At 47.0% G+C, this 21,175-nt stretch overlaps 1 protein-coding gene across 3 annotated transcripts in view; it reads right to left on the bottom strand.

Moving 5' to 3' along the window:
- Arhgef2 (Rho/Rac guanine nucleotide exchange factor 2) overlaps positions 1-20,581 on the bottom strand; it is a 52,726-nt gene extending 32,145 nt beyond the window's left edge. For 2 of the 3 annotated variants that reach the window (XM_057792947.1, XM_057792949.1), the window contains exons 1-5: positions 20,387-20,581; positions 10,764-11,062; positions 9,066-9,201; positions 1,028-1,100; positions 81-123 (exon numbers count right to left, since the gene is read on the bottom strand). In XM_057792947.1, coding sequence (XP_057648930.1) covers positions 81-123; positions 1,028-1,100; positions 9,066-9,201; positions 10,764-11,041 — 530 coding nt within the window. In that variant the 5' untranslated portion in view covers positions 11,042-11,062; positions 20,387-20,581. The remainder of the gene's footprint in view (positions 1-80; positions 124-1,027; positions 1,101-9,065; positions 9,202-10,763; positions 11,063-20,386) is intronic. The other variant, XM_057792948.1, reaches the window with a different exon arrangement.
- Between the last annotated feature and the right edge of the window lie 594 nt (positions 20,582-21,175).

Here is a 21,175-nt window from a genome sequence, read left to right as displayed (position 1 = left end):
TTTAAGGCTACAAAATCCATGGCCACACCCATCACTCCTACATCTAGGCCTTTGATGGGCTCAGAATCCCCGAAACTCACCATTTGCTGAGGTCTGTGGCAGAGGACGGGAACGAGTTACCTGCTAATGTACAAGGAAGAGACGTGTTTAGGAAAAGCCAGACAAAGGCACCCAGGGCTGCCTTCCCAACCCCCTCCACCTGGATCAGGTTCCCAGGCTGCAGGTGCCTGTGACGCCATTCCTGAGGGCGGCCACTGGGGAGCAGGGACAGAGGGCGGGGTCTGAGGAGAGCGCAGCTGAACAACTTGAGAAGGAGCTGAAGAGAAGTAGCTGGACCGAAGGCTTCGTCCCCACTGGTAAACGGAGAGGCCGAAGCTCGGCAGGGAGCTGCCCGAAACTCCATCTTTTACTTTTTATGCAGTTATTTGTGAGTATGTGGAGTGGGGGCAGGCATGTGGAGTCAGACGTTTTTCCTTCCCAGGGACTGAACTCAAGCTGTTAGACTTAGTGGCAAGCACCTTGACCCAGTGAGCCATCTTACCAGCCCCTGCATGTGCCATCCTCAGAACAGAGATGCACTTCTAGAAACTGCCCCCCATTTCTAGTGATGGGGGGCCTGGAAAGACCTCAGGACAGTCTCAGGGACGCTGATGTCCTGAATAAGAACCCTCACTTGAAGGAATTTTTGGAGCCCCAAGAGTGTATAACTACACATAATGCAGGTGATGGAGATTCAGAACAGCCTGCTCTGCTGGGCACTGCTGGGGACTGCTGGGCACTGCTGGGTACTGCTGGGCACCGCTGGACACTGCTGGGCACCACTGGGTACTGCTGGACACTGCTGGGCACCACTGGGTACTGCTGGGCACCGCTGGGTACTGCTGGGCACTGCTGGACACTGCTGAGCACCGCTGGGGACTGCTGGGCACCGCTGGGCACTGCTGGGCACTGCTGGGGACTGCTGGGCTCTGCTGCGCTCTGCTGGGCACTGCTGGGCTACCGTGGTTTGAGTTCCACTTTTACTTACCATCTGAATCTAAGCAGTCCAAGAGGAAATTGATGCCGCTCATGGACACAGCCTTGGGCAGCAGACCAGGGGCCTAGTGAACCAAAGAGGCAGCAAGTAGCAGGCAGGAACACTGACCCTGGAATTGTGCAGTCCTCACACGAAGGCCACGTGTTGTCCACCTCCTCAAATGTGTTCCCCTCCCCACAGTTCACCCTCCCACCAGGCCTCCCAAGATTCTCCACACCCAATCTAGGTTATTTCACAGGAAATAGTTGGGATGGAGGCTTATCCATTACCCTGGACAGAAAACACAATCCTGGGCTGGAGAGATGGCTCAGTGGTTAAGAGCATTGCCTGCTCTTCCAGAGGTCCTGAGTTCAATTCCCAGCAACCACATGGTGGCTCACAACCATCTGTAATGAGGTCTGGTGCCCTCTTCTGGCCTGCAGGCATACACACAGACAGAATATTGTATACATAATAAATAAATAAATATTTTAAAAAAAAAGAAAAAATAAAACACAATCCTGTATATTTTTCATTGTTATTTTTTGTGTTTCTATTGTGCATGTGTCATAGCAGGAGGTGTGGAGGTCAGAGGTCACTCTCAGGGTTTGTTTGCGACTTCCATCATGGGATCTAGGGGTCAAACCAGGTTGAGTTCTGTACAACAAGCACTTCTGTCTGCTGAGCAGGTCTGCAGCCTCTTTCTTTTCTTTCTTTCTTTCTTTCTTTCTTTCTTTCTTTCTTTCTTATTTTTTTTTGTTTTTGTTTCTTTTTAAAGATTTATTTATTTTGCCGGGCGGTGGTGGCGCACGCCTTTAATCCCAGAACTTGGGAGGCAGAGGCAGGCGGATCTCTGTGAGTTCGAGACCAGCCTGGTCTACAAGAGCTAGTTCCAGGACAGGCTCCAAAACCACAGAGAAACCCTGTCTCGAAAAAAAAACCAAAAAAAAAAAAAAAGATTTATTTATTTATTGTGTATACAGTATTCTGCCTACATGGCCTGAAGGCCAGAAGAAGGCACCAGATCTTATAGATGGTTGTGAGCCACCATGTGGTTGCTGGGAATTGAACTCAGGACCTTTAGACGATCAGGTGGTGCTGTTAACGACTGAGCCATCTCTCCAGTCCTTGTTTTTTGTTTTGTTTTGTTTTGTTTTTCGAGACAAGGTTTCTCTGTAGCTTTGGGACCTGTCCCGGAACTAGCTCTTGTACACCAGGTTGATCTTGAATTCACAGAGATCTGCCTGCCTCTACCTCCTGAGTGCGCCACCACTGCCCAGCCCAACCTCTTTCTTTTAAACTCTATTTTGAGAAAGGGTCTTAGGTAGCTCAGGCTGGCCTTGAGATTATCAAGTAGCTGAAGATGACCTTGAATTTGTTTTTTGTTTTGTTTTTTGCTTTTTTGTTTTTGAGCCAGGGATTCTCTGTGTAGCCCTGGCTGTCCTGGAACTTGCTCTGTAGACCAGACTACTCTCAAACTCAAAGGATCTACCTGCCTCTGCCTCCTGAGTCCTGGAATTAAAAGCCTGTGCCAATCCTCTACCTTCTGAGTGCCACAACCTCAGTAGGCCTGTGTTACTAGAGCTCATTTGAAAATTGGGGTGTAGTTTTTTTTTGTGTTTTTTTTTTTTTTTTTTTGGTTTTTCAAGACATCTTTTTGTTTTTTTAAATCAGCACAGAAATATAGACTATATTTTGGGGGGCACAATGAGATGTTTTGATATATGTATATCCACGCTTGCTTTTTCTTGAGTGCTCTGCATGTACACCTGCCCACCAGAAGAGGGCATCAGATCCCACTATAGATGGTTGTGAGCCACCCTGTGGGTGCTGGGAATTGAACGCAGGACCTCTGGAAGAGCAGTCAGTGCTCTTAACCTCTGAGCCATCTCTCCAGCCTTTTTTTTCTATTTTTTTAATTAGATTTTATTTTGTGCATGTGTGTGTGCATGTGTGTGTGTGTATGTATGTGTGTGTGCACACCTGTAGAGGTCAAAGGACAACCTGCAGGAGTCAGTTCTTTCCTTCTACAATATGTTTCTTAGATATTAAACTCAGGTCATCAGGAGTCTTTACTCACTAAGCCATATCCTGCCCCCTTTTTTTGCTTCCTTTGTGTTTGTGTATGTGTGTGTACGATTGATTTGAGACAGGATCTTCCTATGTAGTTCAGGCTGGTCTTACATTCATGATTCTGTTACCTCAACCTCTCTAGTGGTGGAATTACAGACCTGTAGCACCATATCTGACCCTAGGGCTGGTTTCTTTTTTGATGTAGGATCTCTTGTGTAGCTCTGACTGGCCTGGAACTCACTAGGTAGACAGGCTGGCCTCGAACTAAGAGAAGTCCGCCTGCTTCTGCCTCCTGAGTGCTGGGATTAAAGGTTTGTGCCACCACAAGCAGCTATAAATAACAAACAAAATGAAAACTCCAGTTTTTTTTTTTTTTAAATGAAAGACAGAGCCCAAACTGACATAAATCATCAGATACACAACAATCATAGTCAAAAATGTCTAAAGGACACATTCAGTGCAGGGCAGGAAAGAGCATGGGCTGCTTCAGGGTCGTGAAAATGAGATCACCAAGGGCCACGTGAAAGTTCCTGAAAGTTCTAGATTCTTCCTCACCCTGCACAAAGATATGTCAAATGAATGATAGACCTTAAAATAAAATCTGGAACTTTGCTGGTGGTGGTGGTGGTGGCACACACCTGGAGGCAGAGGCAGGTGGATCTCTGTCAGTCCGAGGCCAGCCTGTTCTACAAGAGCTAGTTCCAGGACAGCCAGGACTATTACACAGTGAAACCCTGTTTCAAAAAACAAAACAAAACAAAACAAAAAACCTGGAACTTTGTGCCGGGTGGTGGCGCACACCTTGAATCCCAGCACTTGGGAGGCAGAGGCAGGTGATATCAATGAGTTCAAGGCCATCCTGGTCTGCAAAGTGAGTTCCAGAACTGTTATGGAGAGAAACCCTGTCTCGAAAAACAAACAAACAGCAACAACAACAAAAAAAAAAAGACTAGAACTTTGAAACTGTTGCAAGAAAAACCACAGATACAGGCAAATCTTTTTCTTTTTCTTTTTGGAAACAGGGTCTTCTGCAGCATAGCCAAGGGCCACCTTGAGCTGCTGACCCCCCCCCCCCCGTCCGTGGAGCGCCAGGAGTCACAGGCTTATAGCACCATGTCTAGTTGTTTGTTTGTAGTTGGTTTTCTATTCTGTTGCTTTCACTTTATTTTACTTTTGCAGTTTGTTTTTATTTTATTGTGTGTGTACCACATGTGTGCAGGCTCCCAAAGAGGCCACAAGAGGGCGTTAAACCCCCTGGGGCCGGAGTTATAAACAATGCAAGCAGATATACTGGTCCTCTGCCAGTACTGTTAACTGCTGAGCCACCTCTAGCTACATCCTCAGCCCGGGCAGAGGACTCTCTTTCTGTAAAGGACAGAAAATAAAGTAAGAACGGACAGGTGGAATGACGTGAAGGTTGGAAAGCTTCAGCACAGCGAGGAAAACAGACAACCTACAAGTGAGAGAGAGCTAGACATGCAAATGATGGGACTAATATCTAAACATAAAGAGAAAAAACAGGCATGAAGAAAAGAATAATCAGTCAATAAATGGACAAGTGAACCGGTCACAAATGATGGTACACTTACGAAAAAATGTTGAACATCCTTAGCCATCGGGACAGGGAAATAAAACCACACTGAGACTTTATCTTACCTCTTTCAAAGTGGTTATCATAAAAAAAATAATAATAAATGAATAAAGGGGGCTGGAGAGATGGCTCAGTGGGTAAGAGCACTGATTGCTCTTCCAAAGGACCTGGGTTTAATTCTTAGCACTAATGTGTCAGTTCCAGGGGGTCTGACACCCTCACACAAACACACATGCAGGCAAAACACCAATGCACACGAAATAAGAATAAATAAATCATTAAAAATGTTAAGAAAGAAAGAAAGAAAGAAAGAAAGAAAGAAAGAAAGAAAGAAAGAAAGAAAGAAAGAGAGAAAGAGCTGGGCCATGGTGGCACACACCTTTAATCCTAGCACTTGGGAGGCAGAAGCAGTTTGATCTCTGTAAGTTCGAGGCCAGCCTGGTCTACAAGAGCTAGTTCCAGGACAGGATCCAAAGCTACAGAGAAACCCTGTCTCAAAAAAATAAAAAAAATAGAGAGAGAAAGAAAGAAAGAAGAAATAATCTAAGACCATCGTAGTAGTGCACAGCTTTAATCCCAGCACTCAAGAAGCAGGGGCAGGCAGATCTCTGAGTTCGAGGCCAGCCTGGTCTCCAGAGTGAGATCCAAGACAGCTAGAGATACACAATAGAGAGACCTCTCTCCATAGAAGGAGGAAGAGGAATTAAAATAGAAGGAACAATTTCTAGAACAAAACGAGGGCTGGAAAGAGTGATCAGCAAGTAAATACTGTGTGAGCATAGAGTTGTCTCTGACCTCCATAATAATAAACTTAGGGGAAAGTATAGGGCTTAGGATGTAGCTCAGCCAGTGGAGTGCTTGTTCAGCATAACCAAGACTTGATCCCCATCCCTAGCACCAGAGAAAACCGGCATGGCAGTCTGTGCCTAATATCCCAGAACTTGAGAGGTGGAGGCTGGAAGATCAGGAATTCAGGGTCATCCTCCACTACATAGAGACTTCCAAGATAGCCTGGGGTACATAAGAGCCTATCCCAAAAATGAAGTATAAATAAAATACAAGTCCCAGCACTCGGGAGGCAGAGGCAGGCGGATCTCTGTAAGTTCGAGGCCAGCCTGGTCTACAAGAGCTAGTTCCAGGACAGGATCCAAAGCTACAGAGAAACCCTGTCTCGAAAAACCAAAATAAAGGGGCTGGAGAGATGGCTCAGAGGTTAAGAGCATTGCCTGCTCTTCCAAAGGTCCTGAGTTCAATTCCCAGCAACCACATGGTGGCTCACAACCATCTGTAATGGGGTCTGGTGCCCTCTTCTGGCCTTCAGGCATACACACGGACAGAATATTGTATACATAATAAATAAATAAATAAATATTTAAAAAAAAAAAAAGAAAAACCAAAATTAATAAATAAATAAATAAAATAAAATACAAGTGAGTGACTGCAACAACTTGACACAACACAGAGATAAAAGATAAATAACAACATCACCGTGAGCCATGTTGTCGGGCACGAGGACGTACCCTGTGAAGTTTAATGCACAGGAGGCTGAGGCAGGAAGATCACAGGCTCGAATCAGGTCTCAAACACAACACACAAGAAAGAGCAAGATCGCCGGGCGGTGGTGGCGCACGCCTTTAATCCCAGCACTTGGGAGGCAGAGGCAGGCGGATCTCTGTGAATTCGAGACCAGCCTGGTCTACAAGAGCTAGTTCCAGGACAGGCTCCAAAACCACAGAGAAACCCTGTCTCGAAAAAAAACAAAAAAAAACAAAAAAAAAAAAAAAGAAAGAGCAAGATCTAGAAACTTTTATAAAACATGTCATCATTGCTTTTAAATTCGTCAATAAAAACATATTACACTATAGACAAAATATACATTCGTATTAAGACAGTTTTTGACAAGGGAAATGATAAATATTCATCATAATGTTACCTACGGTGGGAAGGAAAGAAAGAACTAGAAGAGGACTCAATGGGTGGAGCCTGTTAACCTAAGTGTGAGCCTTAAAGGCTGGGTAGTGGGTGGAGCGCAACACCAGAAAGCTGTCCTCTGGTTCCCACATAGACACCGTAGCATGTGTGTGCATGTCCAGGCACGTAAAATGAATAGATGTTCATAAAGAAGAAAAAAGCTAATCTAAGCTTGGTGGCACACATCCTTAATCCCAGCCCGTGGGAGGCAGAGGCAGTCTGAGGGTTCTGGGAGGCCTTTCCAGAGCAGCCTGGTCTACAGAGCAAGTTCCAGGGCAGTCCCTGTCAGCAGTCAGCAAGGGAGGAAGGGTTTGGTTTGTTGGTGATGTCGTGGGATGGGAAGGGTTTTAGCTTTGACTTTGACCCTTATAAATCTTGTCTTGTAAATATCATATTCTAAAAACAACAAAGCAGGGCTGGGATAGTGGTTCATGCCTGTAATCTTTGACGCAGGGAAATCGTCACAAATTGGAGGTGAGCTTGGTCTACATGCCAAGTTCCAGACCAGCTAATGCTACATAGTCTCCAGACACAAAAAAAACAACAAAAAAAAAAACAAAAAAAAAAAAAACAGAAAAGACCGGGTGTGGTGTGTCCTGTGGTCCCAGAGCTAGGAAGGGCAGAGGCAGGAGGACTGGGGGGGCAGTCTGCTATATAAAATAGATCTATCTCTAATAAAATAAATAATGAGATAAAACCAAAAACAAAGGGAAAATCGAAGCATATATCAGTGGCTGTAGCCAGCTGGAGAGCAGAGACAGTTGTTCGGGGCCATGGAGGTGGCTGTGCAGTCATGAAATGATTGCTTCACAAGTGAGAGGACCAGAGTTCAGGTCCAAGCACCCCATGGCCAGTCAGGCACCGCACTCACAGGCATGTGCACCTGCACACGGTGTTAAAAGATCAATTTTGGAATGAAATTTTGCTTATAGATATCATCTGCAGCCCCTATCTAACCCCCAGTGATTCGAACTTTTGGTCTGCAGGCTTTGGAGGAATGCCACAAGGAAGAAAAACAGAACCCCAAACCCTGAGGCAAAAAGACTATTAAGGCAAGGCCTTAAGGATTAGATGAGGGGAGGAGAGGTCTGCAGCAAATAGGGGAGCCCCAGGGTGAGAAGACATCTTGTGATACCAAGAAGGGAGAGAGTATGATGAAAAGAGAGAAGGGAGGGGCTGGAGAGATGGCTCAGTGGTTAAGAGCACTGACTGTTCTTCCAGAGGACTCTGGTTCAATTCCAGCACCCACATGGCAGCTCAGAACTCTTGTTCCAGGGGATCTGACAGACACTCACACAGACATATATGCAGGCAAAATGCCAGTACACATAAAGTACCAATAAATAAGTTATTTTTTAAAAAAGAAGGATGAAACAAAAAAAGGAAAAGAAGAGAAAAAATATTTCCTGAACTCACATCGGAGGGCCAGCCTCTGGCTCGGGCAGCCTAATACCTTTCTTCTAATAACTGCAACTGGAAGGCAGCTTTAGCTGCTGGAAGATGCGATGAATGCACCAACTGCCAAGTGAAGAAGATCTAGCAGTGAGAACCTGATCTTTATCCTCTCACTTATGGAAGAGTCGGGAGGAAACTTCCAGAGCAGAGTGGAGGAAACCAGGAGCCGGAGTAAGATGAGGTCCTGCTACCTGCCTAAAAGGGTGGACATAGTCTCTTTCTCCCAGCCAACCCTTTCTTTCACAACACTGAGGGTCAGATTGGAGCTCCTGGGAACGATAGTTCAGGAGGGGATCTCACATAGGCTTGAGGCCTCTCTGGAGTGCAGGACACTGGCTTGTGTGTCAGATGTTCCTCTCAGCCTCGGTGGTCTTAGAGCCGGGAACACCATTACTAGCTGTGCTCCTCCCCATTCGGAAAGCTTCTTTTCCCACCCTTCCTCTGTTGCTGGGGGCTAAATCCAGGGGCCCTCTTGATATACAGTGACTCCGGTATTCACCTACACTCGAGGCTCTGTATCCTTTCTCAATCGCTGTTTCTATGAGATTTTCTTAGAGGGTTGCTGTGTCTCTCAGAGTACAAGATGCTGAGTTTATTCCCACAATAATAAGTTCAATTCCAACTCTGGGAGATGTGGGGCCCACAGAAAGAAGTAATTATAGCCACCAGAGGGACAGAGGTCTTATAAGTAAGGGAAGGGGACAGATACCCGTATCAATACAGAGACAGCGCTACAGAGACAGAGGCAGGCTCCCAAGCGTCGGAGATACGCACACAGACTCAACAAAGCAGACAGAGGGCCACAGAAGATAGATTCAGATGGACCCAGATGGAGCCAGAGCCAGGTCTGGGCACAGAGAGATTCAGCAGCTGATGGAACAGAAGAAGCCCAGAGAGGTTCCTGGCAGGGGAGGGTCAGGAGGGGAAGCCAGGCAGTGGCCTGGCCAGGGTCTGTCATACCGGGTGGGAGGGTTGATAACACAGCTGCGGCTGCTGCGGCGGCTGCTGCGCTCCCAGAAAGGTGTCCAATTCCTTGTGGCTCTGCAGAAAGGGGTCTTCTTGGGAACCTGGGCATCCCAAGGACTGCAGTCTCCTCCTGAAACACACATTGCCACCACTGCCCTTGTAGCCAGTAGTCAGTGATGGGCACCAGGAACGAACAGTTCCTCAGCCCAGCCTTGTTGTTTGGTCCCAGCCCAGCCCTTCCTGTTAGCATAGGCACAGCTCAAACCCAAACTGAGCTCCGTGCTGGCACAGCGGGCTTCAGACAAGACTGACCCCTGCTGGTACAAAAGCAGTACTGTCCTCCAGAAAGGAAGGGAAGGGCAAGGGAATTCTCCTTGTTTGGTTTCTGATGACAGCCTCCCCTCTTACTCAGCTATGGAGAAGCCAGCGTTCCTTCCCGCTGCATCTGAGGCTCAGAATTAACGTCTGTTCATGAAGGGTGGGTTATACTTTAGACATCCAGAAAAACTATAGACAGGCATCACGAAAGGCACTCGAGACGTTCATCCAGGCCTGTAGGAAGGCATTGCTGCTCACCAAGTTCCCACAAAACTAATGCTAGGGGGTGGGGGAGGGGCTGGAGAGATGGCTCAGAGGGGGCTGCTCTTCCTAAAGTTCCTGAGTTCAATTCCCAGCAACCACATGGTGGCTCACAACCATCTGTGATGAGGTCTGGTGCCCTCTTCTGGCCTGCAGACATACGCACAGACAGAATATTGTATATATAATAAATGAATAAATATTTTTTAAAACAACAAAACCAATGCTGGGACAAAGTCTCAGGGGGCATCTCCCCTGTTCAGCAAAGCCCCTGTGCCATGCTCAAGCACTGAAGATTGCAGAACCACTCACCAGAGCTAAGGGCTTGTCCGTGCCTCGGTGGTGGCTGACCCTGGACCCTCACGGGGAGAAGCCCCTCCCCGACCTTCTCTTTTTCTACTTCCTCTATTTTGGGGAAGTGGTCAGGGATTTTCCAGGAGATAGGGAACACAAGGGTCCCCCTCCCCAAGCTTGCTAAGCACATGCAGAGCTCTGAGTAAGGCAGCTGTCCCCAGCCGGGCATGGTGGTCTATGTCTGTCATCTCAGCACTTGAGAGGAGATTAGGGGGATTGCAAATTTGCAACCAACCTGACCTACCTGAAACTCTGTCACAAAAATAAACAAAAACAACTAACAAACTACCAGGCATAAAACTCCAGGTGTTGCTGGCTGCAGCTGCATCCAGGACATGAGTCGGCTTCTGCCTGAAACCAGTAGGGTGACGGAGCCTGGGGAGACACTACCAGCTTCCTTCAAGAAACCTAAAGTTCTCGGGGCCTATTTCCTGTCTGTAAAAAGGAGAGGCTGGGTTACATAATAATCTCCAGATTTTTTGGCACCATCAAATGGGACTATGAAACTCAAAGGGGACCCACTCAGCACTCCCTCCCTCCCACTCCCAGCTATCACCATGGAGAGCCCTTGGTTAGCCTCTCCACAGGCCAGGCCCTGATTCTCCGGAGCTTCAGTCATTTCTCAGAGACCTTTGTTTCTCCAGAGAAATCAGTGGCAGAGAAGGGGGTGGGGCGAAGACACCGGGATCTCTCTATTTGAACACTTTCTCCAAGGTTTAGAGAGTGGAAGGGAGGGTCAGGAGGTGACCTGGGACTCACCTGCTCATTGGGTCCTGTAAATCCTTGTCAGGTCCCCAACTGTGTCTTTTGAAGGACTCATTGGTGTGGTTATGGGTGCGGAAAGCCCCACATCTTCTAAGGGGTGAGGCGTGGGCTCCATCACTGTCTTCCTGTTTTCTCTTTCTCCCCGACTCTTCCTTGTCCTCCTCTTCCTCCAGCTGCTCTCTGGATTCAACTTCAGACAGGCAGCATTGAGTGTGGCCTTGGGACACTGGGCCTTCACCTACGAGAGACTCCTCTGGGGCCGATTTGTTCATGGAAGGTACACAGAGACAGCTCTGAACAGAGAAGAAAGAGAAGGGTAAGCAGCATTCTAGAACCTTGGAACCAGGGATGGTGCTACAGACCTTCAAGAGGCTGAGACAGAAGGATGGCCCTGAGTAGGGGCCAGCTAAGCTGGGCTGCATGATGAGGTTTGTGCTAGTTTGGGCTAAGGGTGAGGCCCTGTCTTTTAAAAAAGAAGAAGGAAAGCCGGGTGGTGGTGGCGCACGCCTTTAATCCCAGCACTTGGGAGGCAGAGGCAGGCGGATCTCTGTGAGTTCGAGACCAGCCTGGTCTACAAGAGCTAGTTCCAGGACAGGCTCCAAAACCACAGAGAAACCCTGTCTCGAAAAACCGAAAAAAAAAAAAAAGAAGAAGGAAGCTGTGAGTCGTTGGCACATTCCTTCAACGCCAGCACTGGAAAAGCAGAGGCAGACTGGTCTCAGCAAGTTCGAGGCTAGCGTGGCTTGCCTATAGCAAATTCCAGGTCAGCCAGGACTATATAGTGAAATCCTATCTATCTATCTATCTATCTATCTATCTATCTATCTATCTATCTATCTATTTATTTTTCAAGACAGGGTTTCTCAGTAGCAATGAAGCCAGTTCTGGGACTCACTGTGTAGATCAGGCTGGCCTCGAACTCATGGAGATTTGCCTGCTTCTACTTCTCAAGTGCTGGGGTTTAAAGGTGTGTGAGATCCTATCTTAAGAAAGAAAGAAAGAAAGAAAGAAAGAAAGAAAGAAAGAAAGAAAGGAAGGAAGGAAGGAAGGAAGGAAGGAAGGAAGGAAGGAAGGAAGGAAGGAAGGAAGGGGCTGGAGAGATGGCTCAGAGGTAAAGAGCACTGGCTGCTCTTCCAGAGGTCCTGAGTTCAATTCCCAGCAACTCAAATCTGGAATGGAATCTGGCGTCCTCTTCTGGCCTGCCTGCCATGTAGACAGAACAAATAAACAAATAAATCTTTGGGAAAAAAAGAAAGGAAGACAGCCGGGCGGTGGTGGCGCACGCCTTTAATCCCAGCACTTGGGAGGCAGAGGCAGGTGGATCTCTGTGAGTTCGAGACCAGCCTGGTCTACAAGAGCTAGTTCCAGGACAGGCTCCAAAACCACAGAGAAACCCTGTCTCGAAAAACCGAAAAAAAAAAAAAAAAAAAAGAAAGGAAGACAGAAAGGGCAGCCTGGATGGAGATGCAGAGCAACCAGGCTGCTGAGCTCCTTGCACCTCCACCGCGCTGTGGCAGAGCCAGAGGATGCAGGGTTGAGTGTAGGACAACTTTCTGGCTACTAGTCCAGTGTTCTGTCCAGTGGAGACCTTTACTGAGCGTGGTGGCTCATGTCTGTAATCTCAGTGCTCAGACGGCAGAACAGGGAAATTGAGAGTTCAAGGCTGCTGTGGGCAACCTTGTTTCAAAATGAAAAACTTTAAAAGAAGATCTTGTTTGTTCATTATTATTCCACCCATTGAGCATTTATATTGTAGGAAACCATGCTAAGAAGAGCAGATACGGTTTCTGTCCTTAGGTGTTCATACGTGTGTGTGTGTGTGTGTGTGTGTGTGTGTGTATACATGTGTTCAGACTAAAGCACAATTTAAAAATGCCTCCATAACTACCAAATGCTACAAGAGAGGCCGGGCGGTGGTGGCGCACGCCTTTAATCCCAGCACTTGGGAGGCAGAGGCAGGCAGATCTCTGTGAGTTTGAGACCAGCCTGGTCTACAAGAGCTAGTTCCAGGACAGGTTCCAAAACCACAGAGAAAGCGGGCCGAGCAGGAAAAAGAGCTAACCCTGTCTCCTACAGCCCTAGATGGTCTGTCTCACCACTGACTCACAGACAGTAATAGGATAACTTAGAGTAACTGGATGCAGCAGGGGGTGCTGTAGAGCAAAGCTAAGCCCTTGCTTTTTCCGGGTGTGATTGGGGTTTGAAATCCATTAGATTTGTAAGTACAACCTTCCTAAACCTCGTGATGGTGGGCTTGCTTCTTCCTTTCCTTTCCTTTCCTTTCCTTTCCTTTCCTTTCCTTTCCTTTCCTTTCCTTTCCTTTCCTTTCTTTCTTTTCTTTTCTTTTCTTTTCTTGTCTCAGAAAATAAGAGAACGATGTTCCTAGCTGGGTGGTGGTGGTGTGCACCTTTAATCCCAGCACTCAGGAAGCAACTCTCTATGAGTTTAAGGCCAGCCTGGTCTACGGAGTGAGTTTCAGGACAGCCAGGACTATTACACAGAGAAACCCTGTCTTAAAAAAATGAAAGAAGCCAGGCAGTGGTGGCGCACACCTTTAATCCCAGCACTCAGGAGGCAGAGGCAGGCAGATCTCTGTGGGTTTGAGACCAGCCTGGTCTACAAGAGCTAGTTCCAGGACAGGCTCCAAAACCACAGAGAAACCCTGTCTCGAAAAACTAAGAAAATAAAAAATAAAAATAAAAAATGAAAGAGAAAAAATTATTTTCTGACTGTGGTGTTTGAATGAGAAAGGCCTCCATCGGCTCATGTATTTGAACAATTGGTCTCCAGCTGGTGGAACTGTTTAAGGAAGGATTAGGAGGTGTGGCTTGTTGGAGGTGCATCACTGCTGGTGGACTTTGAGGTTTCAAAAACCAACACTATGTCCAGCCTCTCTCTCTCTCTGTCCCGCCTATGGGTCAGATGTAAGCTCTTAGCTGCTGCCCCAGCACGGTGCGTGCCTGCCTTTGGCCACGCTGCCTACCTGTTGGTCACGCTGCCTGCCTGCGGCCATGCTGCCTGCCTGCGGACGCACCTCTGAAAATGTAAGCAAGCCCCAATTAAAAGCTCATGCCTGACTTTTTAAAATTTTTATTTATGTATTATATGTAAGTAAGTGTTTTGTCTGTATGTATATTTGAACACCAGAAGACAGCATCAGACCAGGATGTAGTGAAACGTATTTGTGAGCAGCCATGTGAATGCTGGGAATTGAACCCAGGCCTCGCCAAGCCATCCTGCAGCCACTCCTGGCTTCTTCTTATTATTATTATTATTTTATTATTATTGTATATGGAGGCAGTCAGAGAACCACAGTGCTGATTCGGTCCCCTCCTTACCACCTTCCCATGCGTTCTGGGGGCTGAAGTCACGTCCCCAGGCTCGCTCAGCAGATGGCTTTACCCATGGAGCCATCTTGCTGGCCATACTTATTTTTAATACTGATTTGTGCAGATGTGTGGGCACACAAGTGCCGTGGAGTGATTGTAGCAGTCAGAGGACAACCTGCTACCGTGTGGGTCCTGGGGAGTGAGACCAGGTGTTTAGCTTTGCTGTGTTTGTCAATGACCCGTCTTTATTTTTAAATTGCATTTTGTTTAGTTTGTGTATATGCATGAGAAAGAGAGAGAGACCATCCAAACAGGTACAAGCGTGACACAGAACACATGTGGAGGTCAGAGACAAGTTTGGGAATTGATTCTCTCCTTTTGCCATGTGGGCTCCAGAAATTGAACTTAGGCTTCCTAGCAAGACTTGCCGCTCCCTAACTATTTTTTTTTTTTTTTTTGGTTGTTTTGTTTTTTGAAACAGGGTTTCTCTGTGTAACAGATCTGGCTGTCCTGGAACTCACTCTGTAGACCAGACTGACTTCAAACTCCCAGAGATTCACTGCCTCTGCCTCCCAAGTGTTGGGATTAAAGGAGTGCAACATCACTGTCCGGCCAGTTTAAATAATTCTCTCTCTCTTTTTTTTAAAAGATTTATTTATTTATTTATTATGTATACACCATTCTACCTACATGTATGCCCACATGCCAGAGGAGGGCACCAGATCTCAGTACAGATGGTTGTGAGCCACCATGTGGTTGCTGGCAATTGAACTCAGGACCTCTGGAAGCACAGCCAGTGCTCTTAACCTCTGAGCCATCTCTCCAGCCCACTAAATAATTCTTAAAAGAAAAAAAATTTGAGGAGTGCCTGGCAGTGGTGGTGCACGTCTTTAATCCTAACACTTGGGAGGCAGAGGCAGTGGATCTCTGTGAGTTTGAGGTTAGCCTGGTCTACAGAGCTAGTTCCAGAACAACCAGGGCTGTTACACAGAAAAACCTTATATCGAAAAAAAAGAATAATTTTTATTTTATGCATATGAATGTTTCACCTGCATAGATGGATGTGCACCTTGCGTGTGTAGTGGACATGCAGGCCAGAAGAGAGTCCTGGATCCCATGGAACTAGACTCACAGAAGACTGTGGACATCAAGTGAGCACTGTCTACCCTTACAGAGTCGTCTGCGACACCAGTGAGCGCTCTAACTGCTGACCCACCTTCCCAGCTCTTAGCCCCACCCTGTCTTTCTTAAATTGTTGTTGAAGAAATTAAAAAGAAGATACTGAAGGAGGGCCTGATGGCACCTGCTTCTAATCCCAGCACGTGACCAGCTAAGGCAAGAGAACCGGCTAGCTCCAGACCAGCCTGGGCTACACAGTGATGACCTGTCTCAGAAGACCACCAGAGGAGCAGGAGAGGAACTCAGTGCTTAAGAGAACGTGCTGCTCTTGCAAGGACCGGAGCTCAGTTCCTAGTTCACAAGTGTCTGTAACTCTAGTTCCAGGAGATCTGTCGCCCTCTGAATCCGACGGACTCTGCAGGCATCAGGTATGCACATGGCGCACTGACATACATGCAGGAAAAACACTCTTACACACAAAATAGAAATAAACAAAAATAAACAAGATCTCAAAAAAAGTTAAAAACCAACAAGCAACAAAAACAGAAGGCACACAGATCCTCAGGGCCTCTGGCCTCTGTACACACAGAAATAGACACACACAGGAACACAAAAGGTCAGGGTCATCGCCAGCTACACTGTGAGTTTGAGACAATGTGGGATACATAAGACTATGTATGTCTCAAAAAATATATGTATATACATATATATATAATTTTCATGAAATTCAAAATTCCATATTCATAGGATTTTTTTTTTTTTTTTTGGTTTTTCGAGACAGGGTTTCTCCGTTGCTTTTTTGGTTCCTGTCCCGGAACTAGCTTTTGTAGACCAGGCTGGTCTCGAACTCCCAGAGGTCTGCCTGCCTCTGCCTCCCGAGTGCTGGGATTAAAGGCGTGCGCCATCACTGCCCGGCTTCTCATAGGATTTTTTTTTTTTAAAGACTTTATTTATTTATTGTGTATACATACATGCCAGAAGAGGGCACCAAATCTCATTATAGATGGTTGTGAGCCACCATGTGGTTGCTGGGAATTGAACTCAGGACCTTTGGAAGAGCAGGCAATGCTCTTAACCACTGAGCCATCTCTCCAGCCCCTCATAGGATTTTTTAAACATGCTCACTCATTTACATATCGTCAGCAAAGTTGATCATTATGACAGAGACCATATGGCTCACAAGCCTAAAATATTTTTTTCTGGGTCTTTATAGAGAAAACTTAAAGATCTGCTATCTATATACCAATCAGCAATGGTTTCAGGGAGGAGACATTGATTATCCCAACATATCTGTTTCCTACATATCCCACAGAGGAAGTCAGTTTAGGAGTGGCTGCAGGTGCCGGCCAGCAACCTCTACAGCTTACCCCTGAGGAACTGTCAGCACAGGGTACAGAGCTTCAGGGGCTTGCTCAAAGTCACACACGCAGTTGACTGCAGGCGGTGAGATTTCAAAGCTGACCCATCACACTATGGAGCCTGCATTGTCTTCTGAAACCAGAACACAAGCTCCTGGAGAGCAAGCCACAGTGTTCGTCTCCTACCCTACTTCTAAACCAGTCAGGGCCAGTGAGGCTGGCGCAGTGGGAGAGCAAGCTGCCTTGCCTGACAATCCATCCCTGAGAACCACATGTTCTAGAACTCCTGAAAGGGTTCCTCTGACCTCCACATGAACCTTAGCTTGTGTGCCCCCCAATGAAGACGTAAGTATAAATTTAAAATTAAAACAGTAACAGTCAGGCAGTGGTGGCACACGCCTTTAATCCCAGCGCTTAGGAGGTGGAGGCAGGGGGATCTCTGAGTTCAAAGACACTCTGGTCTACAAAGTAAGTTCCAGTCAGGGCTACATAGAAAAACCTTGTCTTAAAAAACAAACAAAGAAACAACAACAACAAAAACAGTAACCATCGTAGGTGGGTGAGATTGCTCAGCAGCTAAAGATGCTTGTCACCAAGACTTTTGAGTTAAATTCAAGGACACACACACAGGTAAGTCTTAACATATTTTAAAAACCTACAGAGGATGGGCTGGAGAGATGGCTCAGAGGTTAAGAGCACTGGCTGTTCTTCCAGAGGTCCTGAGTTCAATTCCCAGCAACCACATGGTGGCTCACAACCATCTGTACTGATATCTGGCGCCCTCCTGTGGCGTGTGGGCATACATCGAGGCAGAATGTTGTATACATAATAAATAAATAAATCTTTTAAAAAAAAAAAAACCTACAGAGGAGAAAAAAAAAACCTGCAGAGGATGGGCTGGAGAGATTAAGAGGTTAAGAGCACTGGCTGCTCTTCCAGAGGTCCTGAGTTCAATTCCCAGCAACCACATAGTGGCTCATAACCCTCTATGAGATCTAGTGCCCTCTTCTGGAGGGAGAATATTGTATACATAATAAATTAATTAATTAAAAAAAACCTGCAGAAGCCGTGGGTGGTGGTGGCAGCACACACCTGTAATCCCAGCACTTGGAAGGCAGAGGCAGGCGTATCTCTGTGATTTCAAGGCCAGCCTGGTCTACAGAGTGAGTTCCAGGACAGGTCTCAAAACACCAAAAAAAGAAAAAGAAAAAGAAAGAAAAGAAGGAAGGAAGGAAAGAAGGACGCGGACAAGGAACGTGAGGAACAAGCAGTGTTGTTTCATGGCCTCTGGGTCAGTTCCTGCCCTGACTTCTCTAATGATATAAGCTGTAAGATGAAATGAACTCTTCTCTGCCAGGTTGCTTATAGTCCTGATTCAGCCCTGAGTCCAGTAGAGGAGCAGGGCTAGGACAGGCTGAGTGGTGGTGTTCTGGAGCCATCACTTTCTCTGACTTTCCTGTCAATGCCAGGGAATAGTAGTACAGTCAGTCCCCCAAAGGGTGATGGATGGTGTGGGGGGTGAGGGGTAAAGGAGACCATTCATCCAGCAGCCACACAGCACAGAGAAAAGGACCCAGAAGGACCAATATATCAATGTAAGGGCAGGCAGAAGCTTGTGTGGCTAAAATCCCTCCACCTAGAGAAGCTTCCGGGGTGGCCCTGCCCATTGGCAGCCAGGCCCACAGTGCAGAGTTATTGACTTTACTGTTAGTAAATTCCAGAAGTTCCAGGCTGCACCATACCCTAATCTAACCACACACTCCACTACGTCACTGAGCAGGCATCTCCCGCCCCACCCACCCTGTGCTCTGTAACACTCAGCACTCACGTTTCTGAAGGTGATCATCAGCTTTGCTTTGTTTTGTTTGCAAACTGAATTTAGGGATCCTGTCTTCCTCCCCACCCCACCCCACCCCTGGGCTTGTAACTGAATTTCTCAACAGGAACCCTAGGTCCCAGTCCAGACAGCAAGGCATAGGATAAGGAAGCAAAGACCTATGCAGCCAAGCTATCCTAAGGAGTCACCTCCTGCCAGTTTCTCAGCAGGCACTGTGGCATCTGTGCCAAAAGGGTGGGGCAAGAATTGTGAGGTCCAGAGACGTCTAAGAAGACTTTGACCAGAGGTGACACGGGGAATTAACCCGGAAGATCCCAGGAAATGCTAAAAGTAGTTGGCAGAGTAGGTAACTCCTAACAGGAGAGTAGTACAGGTTAGACCAGTGTTTCTCATCCTGTGGGGCGTGGGGCGCGACCCCTAAGGTCACACATCCTTCATGTCAGATATTCACATTACGATGTATAACAGTAGCAAAATTACAGCTGTGAAGCACCAATAAAATCATTATATGGTTGGGGGTCACCACAGCATGAGGAACTGTATTAAAGGGTCACAGCGTGAGGAAGGTCGAGACCACTGCTCTAGACTCCGAAGTCTAGACTCTGGCTTTAGGAATGAGTGAGTGGTCCTGTGTTGTGTTTTTGTTTTTGTTTTGAGACAGGGTTTCTCTGTAGCTTTAGAACCTGTCCTGGAACTAGCTCTTGTATACCAGGCTGGCCTCAAACTCACAGAGATTTACCTGTCTCTGCCTCCGAGTGCTGGGATTAAAGGCGTGCGCCACCTCCGCCCTGCAGTCCTGTGTTGTTTTGCAGCCCTTATGTATGCTATAACAAGGCCCCATCCCCAGCCTGGCTCTCGCTTCCCCTCTAAACTCATTTTTATTGACTCACAGATGTGCAGCAGCTTCTTAACCCCACACAGTCATTAAAATTTACAGATTTATCAGGAATTAGATTTTATTATGGCATTTTTCAAACAAAATATGTTTTGGTTGTCCCTCTTACCCCCACACTTAAAAATTAAGGGAAATGTCATGTCTTATTACATCGTAATCCTTGGTGATTCCTTTTCAAAATATGGGAAAAATCTTTTAAAGGTTTCAGGTGACATGGAACATCTCCTGGCTCTCTGTCGGGAGAGGAGTACCGAGCGACACAAGAGTCACTGGGACTTTCGAGCCTCCAGCTTCCCAGATCCTGTGGCCATCCTTGGTGTGCACACTGCTAGAAACATGATAGAGGCTTGGCATAGTGGCACACATCTTTAATCTCAGCACTCTGCAGGAAGAGGCAGGTGAATCTCTGTGAGTTTGAGGCCAGCCTGGTCTATATAGTAAGTTCTAGGACCTCCGGAGCTACATAGTAAGATATTATTTCAAAATATCCAAAAAGAAAATGAAAAGAAAAAGTAACAGTCTCCAGGTTCCAGGTGGGCTGTAGCTCAGTGGTGAGCACTCCCTCGCTTACAGAGGTGCTGGGCTCCGGTGCCAGCACCATAAGCATAAAATGATAGTGGGATTTTGTTTTGCTTTTTCTCTTAATGACAACACAATGAATTTGAATGTTGAATAAACTTGAATCTAAAACCTAGTCTACAACTTACTTCTTAATTGACATAGATTAGTTATTTAAAGTGAGTAGGTTAACCCTACAAGATTCTAAAGATTAAGAGAGAAAATGTAGAAAGGATTTAGAAACACTTGTTACACAAGCCGTGTTAACCATTGACCACTGTTGTGATTCCGTCTTCCATTTGCGTACTCGCATGCAGACACACACACTCGTGCACACTCACACACTCACACACACACACACTGCTCCCTGATCACAGATGGGAAGAGAGTGTCAGACAATGGTGAGAGAACTCTATGTTCTTTTGCCACTCCTGGGGTGCCGAGGAGTATCTGCCCATCTGTCCTTCTGAGTAATGTACATTTGTCAAGTAAGGACCCAGGAAGAGGAAGAATAGACTCACCAGACCTGGGAGAGGTCCCGAAGACGGGAAACCTGCTCTTGCCCTCAGATGGCAACTTCAATAGGCGTGCAAGTCCTGCTTCAGACAGCCCCTCTAAGGGTGGATCCCAGCACCTCAGCGGGGGTGCCTCTGTCTGGGTCCCTCTCCAGGAACTGTTCATGATCCAGAAGTTTGCATAGGGGCCAGGGAGCACTCACTCCAGTCCTGACCAGCCGCCTCTTCAACTGCTCAAGCCCTTCCCTTCTCCACCCTACTTCAAACACACTAGACAGTTCTGTGGCCAGGCCTTTAACCCTCCTGGTGCCACTGCCCTGCCCTCTGCATTCCCTGAGCAAAGGGCAGTTGTAGGACTCAGGCTCCCGTGGGGACAGTCTCCCTGAGGGGACAGGATGTGGGACCCCAACTAGGGAACTTTTATCTTCCCTCTATCAGGGGACAGGGAGAAACTGAGGAGGGAAAGGGCAGGCGTCACAGCTGGAGACCGACTTAACAGGAAGGTCTTCCAGAGGGCAGCAGGGACCTCTGTCCTCTCAATTTGGCTTAAAAAACTGCTCCTAGGTTCCTTTAAGGGGCAGGTCACAGTAGCGAGGAGGAAAGCCGGTATTTCTATGTGATAAGGTGCAGGGAGGAGAGATTACAAAGGCAGTCCAGGTGAGGAGGGCCCTAGTCTCACAGGAAGAGGGTGACCAGCAGCTTGGCACACATACACATGGCATAGCTTGTTTTGGATACCAGGCGACAGGATATTTGGCCAGCTCCCCCACCCTTTCCTTGGTAACTGAGGGGGTG

This window comes from Chionomys nivalis, chromosome 18 (genome assembly GCF_950005125.1).
Source record: "Chionomys nivalis chromosome 18, mChiNiv1.1, whole genome shotgun sequence".
NCBI lineage: Eukaryota > Metazoa > Chordata > Mammalia > Rodentia > Cricetidae > Chionomys > Chionomys nivalis.
This window is presented reverse-complemented; position numbering and strand designations above follow the sequence as displayed.